The 18,170-nt window shown below is 43.2% G+C and overlaps 2 protein-coding genes across 2 annotated transcripts in view; both read right to left on the reverse strand.

Annotated features, from left to right (window-relative positions):
• The window catches only part of LOC134221610 (uncharacterized), a 637,051-nt gene that overhangs the window by 214,893 nt on the left and 403,988 nt on the right, over positions 1-18,170 (reverse strand). The gene's annotated exons all lie outside the window — the stretch shown is intronic.
• LOC134226030 (putative odorant-binding protein A10) lies at positions 5,508-18,005 on the reverse strand. Its single transcript, XM_062706539.1, has 2 exons — positions 17,765-18,005; positions 5,508-5,992 (listed from the first exon to the last, which is right to left on the reverse strand). Exons 1-2 carry the CDS (start codon positions 17,868-17,870, stop codon positions 5,853-5,855), a joined length of 246 nt encoding a protein of 81 aa, XP_062562523.1. The 5' UTR covers positions 17,871-18,005; the 3' UTR covers positions 5,508-5,852.

Here is an 18,170-nt window from a genome sequence, read left to right on the forward strand (position 1 = left end):
GTCCCACGAGTCGCGCGAGAAAATATAGGTCCGCCACGCCAGAGCTCTGCAATAACGTGGTAAGGGAGGGGTACGGGTACGAGACGGCATGGAGCACAGCGAACAAGCTGGGCACATCAGGTGCAAAACAACTTGGCGAGCGTGGGGCGTATTCGAGGATAGAGATATGCGGCTTCAAACCGTGTATTGTGGCGTCAAATTGTTGATTCAGTGTTATCTGTTTAGATGTAAGCTAAATAAATGAAATGAATGAATAGGCTAACCCAAGCCTGCCCAACCTTTTCAAGCCACGGGCCAATTTTCAGATTGACCACTTGTTGGCGGGCCAGAAAATATTCGATACATAATTTTAGGCATTTTCAAAATAACTAAAATAAAATATTTTTTTTTAGAATGGCATTTAGTTTTACAGAACGTCCAAAAAATTCTTAGAGAAGTACTAAAAACACGATTTTATTGCGTTTGAACAATATTTTTGTGTGTGCCTATTTTCTTTTAACGGGACATGGAATTGCTAACATCTTTCCGATACTCGACACATATTGGTTTCACATCGGTGATCGAATTTTGCAAGCAGACTATGAAGATCAACAATTACTTTTTACTGCTTTCATTCTTGATAAGAGTTGTTCACCAAGAATATCTTACAAGAGATGTGTCTTTCTGAAATTTAGATTTGAGCTCGTTGTTGTATTTGTTGTATGGAGATAACATTTGAAACATTCCAGCTGCATTATTCACATCAGTAAACGGTGTTGATGAACTGTGTTCTGCAAAAAGGCTTGAAAACTACTGTCGAAAGGCTTTGAGTTCATCAGCATTTTCAACAGATTTGCCAGAACTGTTTCAGTTTTCGACACACAATTTTATCTGTAAAGTGCAGATAAATATCACAAATTAACTTTTGTTGCTGATTAACAATTGATTGAAGAAAAAACAAATTGCTTTTATTTTCAAGTGTCACAGCATCAGTTGTTAGGCCTTTAAGTTTTCACAGCCCACAGAGTTCAAGCTCCTTCCTACAGGTCTTAACAGTTTTCCCCAGGTCAATACCGGAAGTCGTTTCCTTCATTGGGATCAAAGCTGCTAATTCCTCTGTAATTGAAGCTGATCACAAATTCCCCTTATGAAGACAGCTACATGTGCCTTATTTTTTACATTGAGTATTTTCATCTATTGCGAGCAGGTAGAATCAGAAGCAGGTCGATTTTCGCGTAACGTAGTTTTCAAATCTTCTGTGAGAATATTAATTCTTCACCGTGCTTTACAAGAAACTAATACTACTGAAAGAGGCTTTTTCTTAAAAGCACACGATATCACCAACAGCCGATTGTATTTTTTAACAAGTTCTGTTCGGAAAAGGTTTCATCCGTATTGTCAAAATCTCATTAACGGCAAAACTGGCCCGTGCTGCATTATTCGACTCCGTGCTTACCCAGATTTTATTTTTTAATCAGTAATAACTCGCAGTATTTATTAATGAATAATAAGAGGGAGCTTCTCGAGTCAGATAGAAAAGCTTTCGGGTCGGTTATAATGAATATTTTCATACACACCGCGGGCCACAAAAAATGGAGTCAAGGACCGCATCCGGCCCGCGGGCCGAACGTTGGGTAGCCCTGGGCTAACCAATGTGCTTGTTGTCATGTGTTTTTTTTTGTTTTTTGTGCACGATGTGCCGCGACATCGTAGTGAAGTTGTTTACGAGAAGTGAGCGACCCGGTTACATATTCCGGCGGTTGAAATCCCACGGGGTAAGGCGGTATTTCATGTATACCACCATCTGATGGTACCGGGAGGCCAAGGACCGTGCGAGAAACGGGAGGCCTTGTTCGGTAAGGACACCAGCAGCCATTAAGGTGATGAGACGGCGGGTTCGACGAAAAATGAACCACTCGATTCGGAAGTCCGCTTCAGATCTAAATGTGTCGACCGGGACGATGTGGCCTATCATGACGAAAGACCTGGGCGCAAGGTTCACGAAGTACCGGAAGCTACAACGAAGAAGAGGCTGAACCGAGCCAAACTGATACTTTTGCGGCACACAGGTCAGGAGTTAATGTTTTCGGTTGTGGGCGCCGGCGTTGGCCAGCATTCCGCGGTTCCAGAGCACAGCGTCGGTGATAGTTTAGGGGGACCAGGCGTGGGAAGCTCCCACTGGTGTTCATCAATAAAACGTGAAAATCAACGCCGCGTATTATAAGGCTATAAGACCAAGATTCTAGAGAAGTTTGTGGCCTCGGCACTTCGGGACATCTACGGAAATGATCATTACGTCTTTTACCAAGACGGCGCACCGGCCCACACGGCGAATATCGTCCAAGCGTGGTGCCGGAAAATTTGACTGATTTTCTCGATAAGTCTTTGTGGCCTCCCAGCTCCCCGGACCTCAATCTCTTGGAATTTTATGTATGGTCATACATACATAAATAAAGTGGCCAAGCAGAAGCAACATAAAGTGCGCACTATGGATCAACTTAACCCGTTTCGGTCTGACCTAGAAATCAAAATTGAAATAACCCGTGTAGGCTCATTTTTCGTCCGATTGCCATGAAATTTTCAGGGAAGAAGCGTCATCATGTCTATTTTTTGGTACATGATTGATTTGACCATGGTGCCAATCCGGCCGGATTTATTAAGGGGGGGGTCCTGGGTCAGATGCAGTCAAAAACGGGTCATTTTTTTTAAAACCATTGATAAATGAACGAAAGTGACCAGAATGCTGATGCAAACGTGGTCAATCATCATTGACCAGCATCAGAAGTTAGTTTTGATACATTTGAATCACCAGGACATGGTTCCGGATGTTCCAGGAACCTGGTTCCCTGGAGTATCCCTGGGGTGGTGGACACTTTTCAAGTGAACACAACCCAGTCTTGCGACATATCAAACTTCATGGTTTTGGAAGAAAATCCTAATAGATGAGTTTTTGGGAGGTTTTGGACACATTGGCCACATCCGGGAGTGTTCCCGGGATCCTGGTTCCCTCAAGAAAGTGGACAAATCTCGATTAGCACCGAAACCCATCTTGCGACATATCAAACTCCATGATTTTGAAAGAAACGCACAACACATGATTTTTTGAGAGGTTTTGGACACATTGGCCTCGTCCGTAAGTGTTCCCGAGAGCCTGGTTGATGTATCGCAAGATGGGTTCTAGTGCTAGGCAAGATTTGACCACTTCTTGGGGGAACCAAATTCCCGTGAACACTTCCGGATGTGGCCATTGTGTCCAAAACCTCTCAAAAGCTCATCTATTGAGCTTGTCTTTCAAAATCATGGAGCTTGACATGTCGCAAGATAGGTTGCGGTGCTAATTGAATTTTTTCCGGTCCCCTGAGGGAACCAGGCTCCCGGGAACACTTACGGACGAGGCCAATGTGTCCAAAACCTCTAAAAAAATTATGTGTTGTGCGTTTCTTTCAAAATCATTGAGCTTGATATGTCGCAAGATGGGTTTCGATGCTAATCGAAATTTGTCCACTTCCTTGAGGGAACCAGGATCCCGGGAACACTTCCGGATGTGGCCAATGTGTCCAAAACCTCCCAAAAACTCATCTATTAGGATTTTCTTCCAAAACCATGAAGTTTGATATGTCGCAAGACTGGGTTGTGTTCACTTGAAAAGTGTCCACCACCCCAGGGATACTCCAGGGAACCAGGTTCTTGGAACATCCGGAACCATGTCCTGGTGATTCAAATTTATCAAAACTAACTTCTGATGCTGGTCAATGATGATTGACCACGTTTGCATCAGCATTCTGGTCACTTTCGTTCATTTATCAATGGTTTTAAAAAAATGACCCGTTTTTGACCGCATCTGACCCAGGACCCCCCCGTAATAAATCCGGCCGGATTGAAATCAAGCCATGTACCAAAAAATAGACATGATGACGCTTCTTCCCTGAAAATTTCATGGTAATCGGACGAAAAATGAGCCTACACGGGTTATTTCAATTTTGATTTCTAGGTCAGACCGAAACGGGTTAAGAAGCTCATTTTCAAGATTTGGGACGAGATGCCGATGGACCAGGTGCGTGCCACATGCGATTCATTTGAGAAACGTCTCAAGCTCGTCATACAGCACAAAGAATTCGGTGTTGAACTTAATCTGTTGATTAAAATAACATATAAATAAAGATTAAAAAAAAGTACAGCACAAAGGAGGAGTGCTCCCACCCAATATGTCGTAAAGGTTCTCAATAAAGATTGCTTCAATAAAAACTGAATCAGAAAAGAATATTTAGCATTTTTATTTTTTTCAACATATTTTTAAAGTGTATTCGAACTTATTGAACACCCTGTAGGTGTTTGATTATGCGTATCGCATTTATGTCTAAAAGGGTATGGCAGATATTATTGGATGTAACTTTATAAAGATAGAGATAGTTTAATTCATGCTGAAGAAAAAAGCTAAGTGGATCGGACTTGTCAATGATCAGAGCTGGTGTGAATTGCACTACGATCCAAGTGAAGGTTGGGATTAGTAGCCCTCAAATTTAGATCGATAACGGCGTTGGTCAAATACTTACAGTTGCTGTTGCCTGTTGCTTGCTTTTGGAGTTATGTGCCCCTGAATGTGATAGTGTGTAGAAATGGACCCTTTCTACTCCCAGAATGACGTTGAATGAAACTGGCGGCTTGAAAACCAGTTTTTTTTATGAATAAGCAGTCAAAAAATCGCCTAACCAATATGCAGGAAAGGGCTACATTGATGTTTTTGAAATTTTGTCCTTCACGTGCGCCTTGCAGAATACTATGGTAGCGTTTGCTATTTGTTTTGCACATCATTGAACAATTATTACCAAGATAGTCAATAAATTGTCACAGTATCCCAACATTATTCTGAAACTTTCTACCAGTGGAATCAAAACTATTTGTGTATCAATTTAGAATTATTGTATAATAAAACGCATAACATTCGGCTTCCGGCCACTATGCGGCATGAGCAGTCATTGGAAGGAAAAGCGTAGCGAAAAACTAATCGTTTCTGCACGAGTGGGGTGGCGTAGGAAAAATCGAGATACCCGGAAGAGCTTTTTTTTGTCTTGTAAATTTGTAAAACCTTGAAAAGCGGTGCAATTTGTGAATTGTTAATAGCGATAAATGTTCATTCTGCCGTGGCCGTTCCGACTCGAACGGAAGCGATCGGATAACATAACCATTCCTAGCGAGAAATAATGAGCCATTCAAGAAAGTGGGTCAGCGGCTAACGGGGAAGTTGAGAACTTTACGTTTCCTGAATCGAATGGTTATTAAGAGCAATGAAGGAAGAAATATGCGCCGCTGAATATTGTATTGATGAGCGTTCGTCGAAACGCAATACCGAACATATGGATTGGAATTGTTTTACTTGCCTGAATACAATCATAGTGTATCCGATAGGGGTCGGTTTTCCGTTTAATTAATACATTATCCATGTGGTTAATCAGAACAGAACAAAAGAGCTGTGATAGACAATTGGGCAAAAACTGATCCTCTCGCTCATCGGAGCAAACTCGCAGAGATTCATATCCAAGTGGTTCCGCTCAGCCGAGCGTAATAATTTATTATCACTTTGCCTTACTCCTTATCGCTAGTGAATTTCCACGCTTGAAATTTCCCTATTTAAAATGTTTTATCAGCTGCCGCGCCGCTGCTGCTGGTGCTCTGTCGTAATAAGTTCTGTGTCGTTTCCGACGGTTTTATTTTTTGCTCCTTTTGATGTTTCGCCATGCTAATCCCCGTTTCCAAAAGCCCCAGGAGGGAAAACTTCCACTAGCGCCTTCCACCCCACTTATTTGCGAAGCTCATTTTTTTTTGTTTTATTTTGTACAATTGTTGGCATTTCCGTTTTGGTATCGAGAGCGTCTCTAGCCCGCATAGGTTTGCACCAGCTTGTTCCACTCGGCGGGAAAATTTCGCTGCAGATGGGCCAAGGTCTTTTTGATCTGGGTTGTCTCCGTCGGGGTGCACTGGGGGCATGCTCCTCGCAACACGAATGGGGCCAAACCTGTGGAAAGTGAAGCGTTGTTTGAATGTAAGGATTGAAAACAAGCGAACTGAGTATAGATATAGGAGGATGTTTGATTGGAAGCGAAAGCAAACATTTTACTCGATAGTATATAAAACTGTTTGAGATGTCCGAAAATTCTTAATTTATTGTCTTGTGAATGCATTGTTTTATCTTTATTTATATTGTTGGATTATCACAGAAAATTGTTCAACGTTTTTTCTTATGGTCAATTCCATTACCTTTGCTTTACCTTACCTAATGGTTAGGCTTCAAGTTCTAAGCGGAGGAAAAGAAATTAGCCGTAAGTGGTAATCGTTCACTTGTAATGTCTTAACAGGAGACACTTACTGAAGACATAGTAGTTAATAGGCATAACGGATGTGTTTCTAGGGTGAACCACTGACCTTTAGTAAATCATACGGAATGATATTTATTTAGTATTTCATAAATTAATTGTGAGGTCACTTAAAATTAAGATACAACTGTGTGCACCCTTGCAACGACCCTCAAATTGCAAAAATCATTTCGGCTTCAGCAAAAAGGTGAGAAAATGCTGATTTTCACCATACATCGGTACTGAAGTTGAGCGTATGTCTTCTTACGAGGTCCGAATTAAATTTTGTTCAGAAATTTCATTTCATTGCATTTAGTATTTCGGAATCCAAGCATTCCAAAGAATCTAAATTAATCAGAGTTTTTGTAAGATCCAAATTCGTATGCGCTATTATTAATTGATGAACGATCTGGAATTTAAAGATTCATGTCTTCAACTTCGGATCTCCATTTAGCCAAAGGGAGCAAAGGCGTGGGATTTTCAATCCGGTGATGGTGAGTTCAATTCTCGTTCCGGTCCAGTATGTTTTTGGGTGGGAAACATTCTTTGGGCTTAGGAAATGCTAATAGAATACTAAGTTAAAAAAACAGGCCAAGTTCCAGATGGAATGTCATATAAGAAGAAGCAGAAGACGGAATTGTACATTGCATCTACTGATCTACAAATCTCGAGTAGCTTCAATCTAGAACTTAAAGAAAAACAAAAAGTCGTTGCCCGTTTCCCATCTAGAGCTGTCATCGGCACTACTACTGGCACACCTATACGAAAAGCATCAGCTCTACTACACACGTCCGAAATCAATCGGACTACCCCATTACTGGAGGCCTGGTAGAGAACGTGTTGTACAACTTTGGCACCGCCCCCAGGAAATTTGGTTGAGTCGGTTGAGTATGACTTTTGGACAGTACAAGTTGTACAACACATCGGAGAGTTTGTGGGGCCCCTAACGGAACAAAATATCTCCCAAGTAAGGGTTCTTGATAGTTGCTTGTTGCTTCAATATTGATAGCGGTGCCCTTGAAAACGTGAGGTGAAACAAAATTAGATTCCGAAAAGTTCGTTCTTAAATCCGAGCTTATGTCACGTTTCGTACATTTCTGGCAGATATCGAAGAAGTACTTTAAACAAAAACAGGCAAAAAGATTTGTATGGCACGAAATCTAATATAATCTGCAAGAAGGAGGCAATTGTAAACAAACTCGTCAATATGCAGATCATGGCCATCTCGGAGCCCACGGTTCGTCGCAGCAGGCTTGTCATTGGTCACCGTCCATAGTCATGGCCAAGTAATAGAGAGCAACGTTTGACTTGCAGTACCATTCAATCGCAATAGCCTCGTTTATTACAAAACCGCGTTGTCAGGACCGGTACAGTCTTAATATTGCGACAACATAAAAGTTAGAACAAATTGTTTATATTTCAAACTAGTTTATTTGTGACGCGCCCGTGGCAAGTGTTTTTTTTTTTTCAATATAACTGATATAATAGCATTAAAAAAAAATCATCAAATGCTGTGTCTGATTGTCTAAGGTTGTCACTGGTTTTATTTTCTGCATCTGATAGTAAAAAAGAATTGAAGTGTAATATATTTTATTTTTTGTGAGAATTTCCCCGCGTGCTGCGTCTGGTTGGCTAGTCACCGGGCAGACAAACAGGGCTATAATATTTATGATGGACACTGGATGCTTAGGTAACCGAAGAATTTTCAATAAATCCTGATTTTTTCAATAGAATTTCTCAGCAAATGATCAATCCTTTAAGATTTCCAAGGTTTTTTTACACAGTTTGAGCATGCATTTCTTTTTGCAGATTTATCTGGTAAAATGTTTAAAGGATTTTGCAATGCTGCCATTTCCCGCAAATTTTGAACTTTCACGCTAGACTTCTTGATATTTGAGAAAGCTTCGGCAAAACCTTTATATTTAAAGGAGAGGAAACTAAAATTTAAATGATAAAAAATCTTGGAATGTTTTCGGAAACTACAAAGACCCATCTGCCTCGCTAATCTCCTATTTTTGTTTAACGTATTAATGTTCTTGCGAATCTTATGGTATCGATATTAGGGCTGAGCGTCGAGAATCATCATTTATAATATTCAAGTCGTCAATTTATGTGTTGTAGGTTGGGAGGTTAATGTTTGACTGGTAATCCAAGTTCGTACGAATCACGCCGGGGACTAAGCCAGGTGATGGACTTTCGTGCCTGTTGTCAGCATTTCGCTGGATGGTGTCATGCGGAGAGCCGGGTGTAACAGCTGGTGTACGATTTTCAACAGATCCAGTCAATTCATTTGTTTCGCGGATGACATGGACATTGTCGGCCGAAAATTCACAAAGGTGGCAGAACTGTGCACCCGCCTAAAACGTGAAACAACAAAAGTTGGACTGCTGGTGAATGCATCAAAAACAAAGTACAGTCGCCTCTCCACATCTCGATATTGAAGGGACCATCGAGATAGGGAGAGATCGAGGAATGGAAGGAAAATTGAAATGGGCACTAGATCCAAAAAAGCTCGTTGCTATGAAAAACGACAACAAAACAAATGTCATATCATGTTGTTGATATGTTTGTTATTGTCCACAGATGGTCTAGTAGCCTAAAAATTTGAACATATCGACATAAGGAGAGTGAATCCAGAGCAAAATATGATCAGAACACATCGAGATAGAGAGATTTGGGAGGAGGAAGTTTTGCCGCAGGAGTGGATGGAAGGTGTCGTGTGTCCCATCTACAAAAAGGGCGATAAGCTGGATTGTAGCAACTACCGCGCAATCACATTGCTGAACGCCGCCTACAAGGTACTCTCCCAAATTTTATGCCGTCGACTAGCACCAACTGCAAGGGAGTTCGTGGGCAGTACCAGGCGGGTTTTATGGGCGAACGCTCCACCACGGACCAGGTGTTCGCCATTCGCCAAGTACTGCAGAAATGCCGCGAATACAACGTGCCCACACATCATCTATTCATCGACTTCAAAGCCGCATATGATACAATCGATCGGGACCAGCTATGGCAGCTAATGCACGAACACGGTTTTCCGGATAAACTGACACGGTTGATCAAAGTGACGATGGATCGGGTGATGTGCGTAGTTCGAGTTTCAGGGGCATTCTCGAGTCCCTTCGAAACCCGCAGAGGGTTAAGGCAAGGTGATGGTCTTTCGTGTTTGCTATTCAACATCGCTTTGGAAGGGGTAATACGAAGAGCAGGGATTAACACGAGTGGTACAATTTGTAATAAGTCCGTCCAGCTATTTGGTTTCGCCGACGACATAGATATTATGGCACGTAACTTTGAGAAGATGGAGGAAGCCTACATCAGACTGAAGAGGGAAGCTAAGCGGATCGGACTAGTCATCAACACGTCGAAGACGAAGTACATGATAGGAAGAGGTTCAAGAGAAGACAATGTGAGCCACCCACCGCGAGTTTGCATCGGTGGTGACGAAATCGAGGTGGTAGAAGAATTTGTGTACTTGGGCTCACTGGTGACTGCCGAAAATGACACCAGCAGAGAAATTCGGAGACGCATAGTGGCTGGAAATCGTACGTACTTTGGACTCCGCAAGACGCTCCGATCGAATAGAGTTCGCCGCCGTACCAAACTGACAATCTACAAAACGCTAATTAGACCGGTAGTTCTCTACGGACACGAGACCTGGACGATGCTCGTGGAAGACCAACGCGCACTTGGAGTTTTCGAAAGGAAAGTGCTGCGTACCATCTATGGTGGGGTGCAGATGGCGGACGGTACGTGGAGGAGGCGAATGAACCACGAATTGCATCAGCTGTTGGGAGAACCATCCATCGTTCACACCGCGAAAATCGGACGACTGCGATGGGCCGGGCACGTAGCCAGAATGTCGGACAGTAACCCGGTGAAAATGGTTCTCGACAACGATCCGACGGGCACAAGAAGGCGAGGTGCGCAGCGGGCAAGGTGGATCGATCAGGTGGAAGATAACTTGCGGACCCTCCGTAGACTGCGTGGTTGGCGACGTGTAGCCATGGACCGAGCCGAATGGAGAAGACTCTTATATACCGCCCAGGCAACCTCGGCCTTAGTCTGAATACATAATAATAATACATCGAGATAGAGAGATATCGAGATAGGGAGGTTATCGAGATGTGGAGTGCCCAAATGTATGTAGTTTGAAGAGACCGAGGAAACCATCGACATAGGGAAAGATATCGAGATACAGAACATCGAGATGTAGAGAGTCGACTGTATGTACATGCTTGTGGCGGAGCCTAGCGCGACAGGGCCCGCCTGGGAAGCAGTGTTACGATAGACGTGGATACATTCGAGGTGGTCGAGGAATTCGTCTACCTTGGATCCTTGTTAATGGCTGATAACAATGTTAATCGTGAAATACGAAGGCACATCATTTGTGGAAGCCGGTAACATGCCTGTTGTCTGTGCGCGGGGGACCGATCAGATATCTTGGTGCAGCCTACTGCATAGCTTACTGCGGTCAGGCCCCTTGCAGTCATAAGATGTATGACCGTTGCCAAAGCACCTATAACAGGCGTGAATTGGTTGGCTTGTGTTCAACGAGCACACCGACCATCCCACTTTCAGTTTTGCCTTATTCAGCACCTTTTTGGCCTCGGCCAGAGGTACTTAGAATGAGGCAACCTGCATTCCCGCATAGCCTTTGCGTAACCGAATCGCGGATTCCTGGATCTCGATATTGCACTGATCTCTCAGTGCGTCTGGATATTCGAAACTGGGCATATGGCTCTAACTTGAACCCAATTTCCCAGGACTTTCTCTGCCAACTTTTCATACTCAGAATTCTTCTGAGTAGCATCCCGCTTCTAGACGAGAATCATCTCGCCTTTCCGCGTAATGGGTGCAGTCGACATCTCCTCTTAGACTAGAGAGCTTTTCGTTGCATCTCATAGTATTCAAGACGTTGGCGTAGCTTTTATCGTCCGTCTTGACAATAATCGCCTCACCTCTGTCATTTCGTTTGCCATTGCCTTTGGAAGGCGCATCCTTTTTCGCACGGGCTCTATCCTTATTAGCAGTGGTTGACGACTTCGCTTCGCCTTTTTGAGATTCATGACCTCCATCCACGGCAGGTCTTCCTCCCGGCGATCCTCAGTTCCCCTTTTTTGGTGAAAGTACTGTTTTTCGTTGATCGTTAAGGCCAACTGTCCGCTCAATCCTCTCTCGGCGAGTTTCCGCATCTCTCCTCGTAGATGGCACCCTTCCCAAGCAGCACAACTTGTTTCACTACTGAACATTTCACTGTGTTGCAACTATTCGGTAAGATATAGTCTTTGCGTATGTGCCATCAAATATAACTCTCTTACAATCTAAAAAGCGCAAGAAGTGGAGCCTACGGAAACATCCTTCGATTGCAGTGAAATTGCAATAATGTTTCAAAATACTATATTGGAAAAAATAAAATAAAAATATAAAATTGGATTCGTTTTATGGATCCTGTGATTGATAGTCCTTCACTCTACCACAGCACCATTCAACACTTCGAAGGGACTGCATGTTGACTTACCATAAAAAAACCATACGATTATGAAGTTTTTTACTGGAGTTTTCTGTTACTTGATTGCACCATCTGTGAAGTTTATTATTGTGATAGGCAAGCGGGAGTCTCCTGATTCTGATCACTCACTTCGTATGACTGAACAACGGCTTGTCTCGATTGCTTCGATTGCTGTTGGCGTGGCTTTCAGTTGACGTCCATGCAAGGCCTACTGCGATAAGTTAAAAGCAATTGCATATTGTATTTGCATAGTTCATACCAGCACTATTTCACTGCCACACACCATCACCGGAAAAAAATGTGAGTTTTCAAAACATTGAATGATGCTAAATTAACCATGAAGACACACTCAACTTATCTGCAACTCAATTCAAACAAACAAATAAATTTTGAAAGATGCATTGAAGTTACATGGTAAAAAATATGCAACTTGATGATTTTGTTTCGTGTTTGCAACACGATTCTTGTATTCTTTGGTTGTTTGTTTCCAAATGTCAAATACGTACTGCATTGCAATGTTAATGAAACATTAATCACAACTCGAACGTTTTTGTCATCTTGATGCAACTTTTTCGTGCTTTGATGTTTTTTCAATGCCTTTGATGAAACTGAATAGAAACAAGTTGCTTTTTGGAAAATGTTGCGTGTGCTACTTGGGTTTGAGCTACATTCAGGTCCGCCACCTGCCTGACCTTACTTAGCTTCGGAGTTGCACCGCTGATGGCCATCTGCTTTTGGAGTTCCACAGTCTGGATCTCCACCAGCCGCTTCTCCTCAGTACGGAGACGAATCTTCGTTTCGGCCTCCTCCCTGGCCTTTTCCGTCTGGATCACCGCCGACACCTTCTCCTCAGTAAAAATGGCCTTCTTACTGGCTTCTAGCAAAGTCTTCCATTCCGACTTCGTCTTCATGACTGGAGCGCAGAGGGCCAGTACGGCCTGTTTCAGATCCTTACTATAGTTTACGCGTGTATCGAGGAAGGACATGATCACATCCGAAACATCAGAAATCACCTCCATTGTCTGGCCTCCGCTATTCTCACTTCGACCGGCACTTTATCTGACCCACCACGGCCATCGCCATTTCGTCTAGCGAAAGGGTCCTCCTCCTCCTCCTCCTTAGAATGTGCGTGGAGACTCGTAGTACATTGCAGGTTAGTTCCACTAGGGCGTTTTGCCTCGCCAAAATGTTAAATGTTCATCAAAATGTGGAACATTTCGGTTTTTCCTACCTTCCTTTCGATTATTTTGACACTTTATTCGCCTAAGATGCATAGTTTTAGCTCTAGTTTTGTTACGAACATCTCAAATACAGGAAATATGAGCGAATACAAAACAGGCGTTTTGTAAGAGGGGGGGTAGAGATTGTTTTGGGGTATCTTCCCCTACAGCATTTATTTTTAGTTTTAGTTCCAAAATTAAAATTGTGTTTCAAAGATGTTGAAACAATCTCACTAAAAGATATTATGTTCGGATGTAGGGAGCATCCATGGCCAATTCATTTTGTTCTGATTTGTTGTCTTTAGTTTCTGGTTATTATTTAATGCAGTCATTGAAATGAGAAGTTGGAAAGTCATTTTCCTACAATTACAAACGCATGATTTCTGGCTAGTACTATGCTAACAGAAATCATTCCAAAATAAATTGAACTGATGGTTCTAGGAACACTGTTGAGGGTAAGTTGTGCACGGTTCTCACAGAGACGGGAGAGATGAGACCCAGGATGTCATACGATCAACAGAGGCTATTGTCATGTAGAAGGCGCCTTAGGTCCAGCTGATGACAACAGAGCGTTCGTTACGTCCGAATCCGGTAGCTTCATCGAATCAACCGCTCAAAACCCCGGGTCCAGCGAAGAACAAAGGAGCGATTCCCAAAGTGACGAAGCCTGTTCACCAGACCCAGTGGGATAAGCGCCCGGATAAAATACGTAAAAGCCCCCCTCAGCCCCCCGTACAACCAGCACAAGGTAAGCCAAACCAGACTTCACCTTAAATTGCCCCTGCTCAACCGAGCAGCGATCATGAAATATCGCAACAATTAATCCATCAACACCTCCTGATGCTAAAAGAAATGTTGTGAATTTTTTTGATTTTTTGATATATCTTCATTAAAGTGATTTTTAAGTTAAACAAAGTTCATCAGTCATCATTAAGGAAAGTTTAAATTTGAAGTCGTTAACAGTGAATGATCGTTGGAAGTGTATTCAGTGTATTCACCATCCTCTATTTCACTCGATGAGAACTGACACTTCTCTCACCCGTTCACCGCAAATAGCATACGGCGAGAAGCACACTCATCAACAGAAGGATCAACAGGTATTCTCCCGGATCATTCCGATCACTCTCTTCGAATCCAGTGCAGACGTCAACACATGTGCGTTTTTGGACGACGGATCCGAGCTGACGTTAATTGAGGAGCAACTGGTAGAGCAACTTGGTGTTGGCGGTGAAAACCGACCAGTACTGTGCCTTATGTGGACAGGCAATGTAACCTGTATGGAATCGCTTCCGAAACAATGATAAACTAGGAGAGAGATACAATCATCTTCGTGGGCTGCCGATAGCGAGCTATGAGGATATCGTTCCTCGGATTCTCATAGGAGTAAATAATCTGAACTTGATTCTGCCAGTAAAAGTGAAGGAAGGTAATCATCGGGAACCCGTTGCGGCGAAAACAAGATTAGGTTGGTATGGGGGACATGCAAAACGGACTGTAACCCGCCCACTAAACTTTCACTCATGCGGCTGTACCAGCGATAAAGATCTGCACAACACGGTGAAGCAATACTTCGCAATGGAGGAAGTCGCCACTAATTTGAAGGTAGAACTGTTTTCAAAAGAAGAGAAACGTGCGCTGCGGATTTTGGAGGAAACAACCATGAGAAATGGAAACCGATTCGAGACCGTGGAAATGCAATCAAATCCAGTTACTAGACAGTTTCCCCATGGCTCTGCGTCGGTTGCAGTGCCTTGAGAAGCGAATGAATCCTAAGTTGCGGGACAACCTTCAACGTCAGCTACTAGAATACCAGCAAAAGGAATATACGCTTAGGGCCACAGAAGCAGAACTAGCAAGCGCAGAGAGAGATAGGATTTGGTATCTACCGCTGGGAGTAGTAATAAATTTGCGAAAACCATAAAAGGTCCGCTATGTTTGGAACGCAGCAGCAAAAGTAGGAGGTATAGCTCTGAACTCGCTATTACTTAAAGAACCAGCTTAAAAACCAGCCGTCCTATTGCGGTTTGCGGTTTCTCTGGTAGAATAGCCCTTTAGACATGCCAGGAATGTATGATATGGACGTGGCTATCTTCGGAGCAATGTGTTTTCCAGCATCCGCTCAGTTCGTGAAGAACAAGAATGCGAAAGAGTTTGAAGACCAGTATCCGCGAGCAGTTGAAGGTATCGTTAGCAATCACTACATTGACGACTCGTTGAAGACCAAATAACCACACTTATTTGCCATACGCGTGTTGGAAGAAATGCGGATGATTCATTTAAACGTATGTATCGAGTTAAGTAACTGGCTGTCGAACAAGGAAGAAGTGCTGTTTAGTCTAGGCGAAACAAAACCATTCATTGATAAGAACATCGGTCCAGACAGCAAGGAGTTTGAACGTATACTGGGGTTGCTGTGGATGACCAAGAAGGATGAATTTTGCTTAGTACAAGGACCAATTAAAAAATTAATAGATGAGATGAAAAGACCCACGAAAGAACAAGTGCTGAAGTGCTTAATGGGTTTCTTTGATCCCTCTGGGCTTGTGTAGTGTCTTTCTTGTTCACAGAAAAGTGTTGTTGCAAGATATCTGGCGGAATGGAACACGATGGGATGAACAAATTGATGATGCAGCATTTGAGCGCTGGAAAAAGTGGACAGGCTAGATTCCAACCATCAGCGAGAACCAGATTCCTCAATGCTACTTTGAGAACGCGACCATAAAGCACTATCAGAAGCTTCAACTGCACTCGTTCGTGGACGACAGTGAGGTGGCTTACGCAGCCGTCTCTTATTTCCGTATAACGAATCCATACGGGGTTGTGGAATGCAATCTAGTTGCGACAAAGACAAAGGTGGCACCACTAAAACCATTATCGGTACCCATATTAGAGCTACAAGAAGCAGTGTTGGAAATTCGTATAAAGCAGTTTGTCGAAGAAAGTCCCACCGAGAAGATTCAGTAACTTTTTATTTGGAGTGATTCAGGAACTGTTCTATAGCTTGGTTACGTGCTGATCATCGGAAATATAAGCAGTTCGTGGCGTGTCGCGTAGGCGAGTAGCTGACAGCATCCAAAATTCGCGAATGGCAATGGCTGCCATCAAAACTTAATGTTGCAAATCGAGGTCTTGGAGCTCCGCACGATTCCCAGAAAGTTCTACGATTTGTGTCAAAATTCCAGCGCAATCCGCCCATGCCGAATCGAGATATTGAATTTATTCGCGTTATGGACAATATTTTTCCCAGTGTGCCATGGGTGAAAACCTCTATCTAACATAACACAGAATTTAAAAATTGGAATGCTTCTGTAATTTCTGGAATCTATTTAAAAGTCCAATAAAATAATCCTTCCTCAGCCATGCGGTAAGATGCGCGGCTACAAAGCAAGACCATGCTGAAGGTGGGTTCGATCTAGATCTAGATCTAGCTCCGGTCTAGAACATTTTCGGGTTGGAAGTTTTCTCGACTTCCCAAGGAATAAATGTATCATCGTGCTAGCTTCATGATATTTGAATGCAAAAATAGTAACTTGGTTTAGAAACCTCGCAGTTAAAAACTGTGGAAGTGCTGAATGAACATTAAGCTGCGACGCGTCAATGTCCCAGTGGGGGATGTAATACCAATAAGAAAAAGCCAATAAAAAATGTTAATTCATGAATGGATAACTGCGCGCAATTGCGATAAAATGACCACTTGTTTCCATATTAAATCTAGCAAACATTACCATCCGATGTTAAAACATTCTGAATGATTTGTCTACTCTCTGCATTCCGAGTAATAAATCCTTCGAAAATCCCGTTGCTAATCCTGCCCTGTTCTATTGAAAACACAACCTACGGGATGACCGCACAGGTAATGAATTGTCCGCCCCTTTGCTGAAAGCCGAACAGCCAGCGCAGCGCCAAATCGGGCAACGTGCCACGAACGATGCACGTTGTCAGGGAGCGACCACACCGCCACCGTCCAGATGCAATGAGTTCAGCAGCGGCGGGGCAGGGAGAGGCAACCCCGACAAAGGGGAAATACTCAATTTATGGAGACATTAATTTGAAATCTATTTTCGCTGCGCGTTTAACACCCTTGCTGACCGCCCGATTGGGCTGTCAACGCGAACATTACGCGCACGAAGGTGGACCAATGGCCCTGGTAGAGGACAATTATAATGGCGAATTGATCGATCGCGGTGTGAATGCGCCTTATGTGCAGCTCGCGCCGGGGCTGTCGAATAAATCGAACTGAAATAAGTTTGTCATTTTAGCACGTAATCAAGTCGGCGGCTGGTGGCCTCCAGTGAACGCGGGTTGATAGATTGGATCCGTGTTCACTGTTCATGCTCTAAATGAAACATAAAAGTTAATTACAACCCATTTGCGAACGAATAATGCGCAGCCGTATAAATAATAAACCACATTTACGGTGAAAAACGATTATCATGGAGTTTTTTATGTCATTTTGATGCTTCTTGGTGCTAACTCGGCAAATTAGGCTTAGTAGTTTTTTCTTGTTGTTTGTGGTCTTTTAATTTTTAGTAGATTCACATGTTTTCTACATTTTTAACTTTTTTTGATTTTGCTTGTGATTTTTCATTATTGTTTATTTATGAAATATTTGCTTTTGAAATCGCAAGTTTGAACCTTCATCTCTAGTTTACTCAACATACGTACACGCAATAAATGAATTTAAAACCTTCGTCGCTACTTACTTTTCAACCGCTTCCCCACCGGATCGCAGGGTACCTCGCCGAGGGCACACTTGAGCTGCCGCATCGTGGGTACCGCTTGTCGCTGAGTGCCTTTCCAGCGCTTCATCGGAGACCTGTGATTTGCCCGTCGTTGTGTCTGCTGCTGCTGGCCGCTGTAGTCGCTGCTGATTGCGTCGTCGGCGTCTGGGCGGCTGCTTGTGCGATGACCAACGTACACACCGCAAAGAGAGCCAGCATTGTGCAAACGGTGGCTGGGTTCCGCGCGGTGCCGTTGACAGGGGACCTGCGTTGGGCGGAAAAATTGAAGAAACATGTAACACTAAGTGTACTTTTGGGGGACTCTATAAAACGAGAGAAAAAAACTTATTTCGAAAAAGACAACCCGAGGAGCAAGCCGGCACATTAT

This window comes from Armigeres subalbatus, chromosome 3 (assembly GCF_024139115.2).
Source record: "Armigeres subalbatus isolate Guangzhou_Male chromosome 3, GZ_Asu_2, whole genome shotgun sequence".
NCBI lineage: Eukaryota > Metazoa > Arthropoda > Insecta > Diptera > Culicidae > Armigeres > Armigeres subalbatus.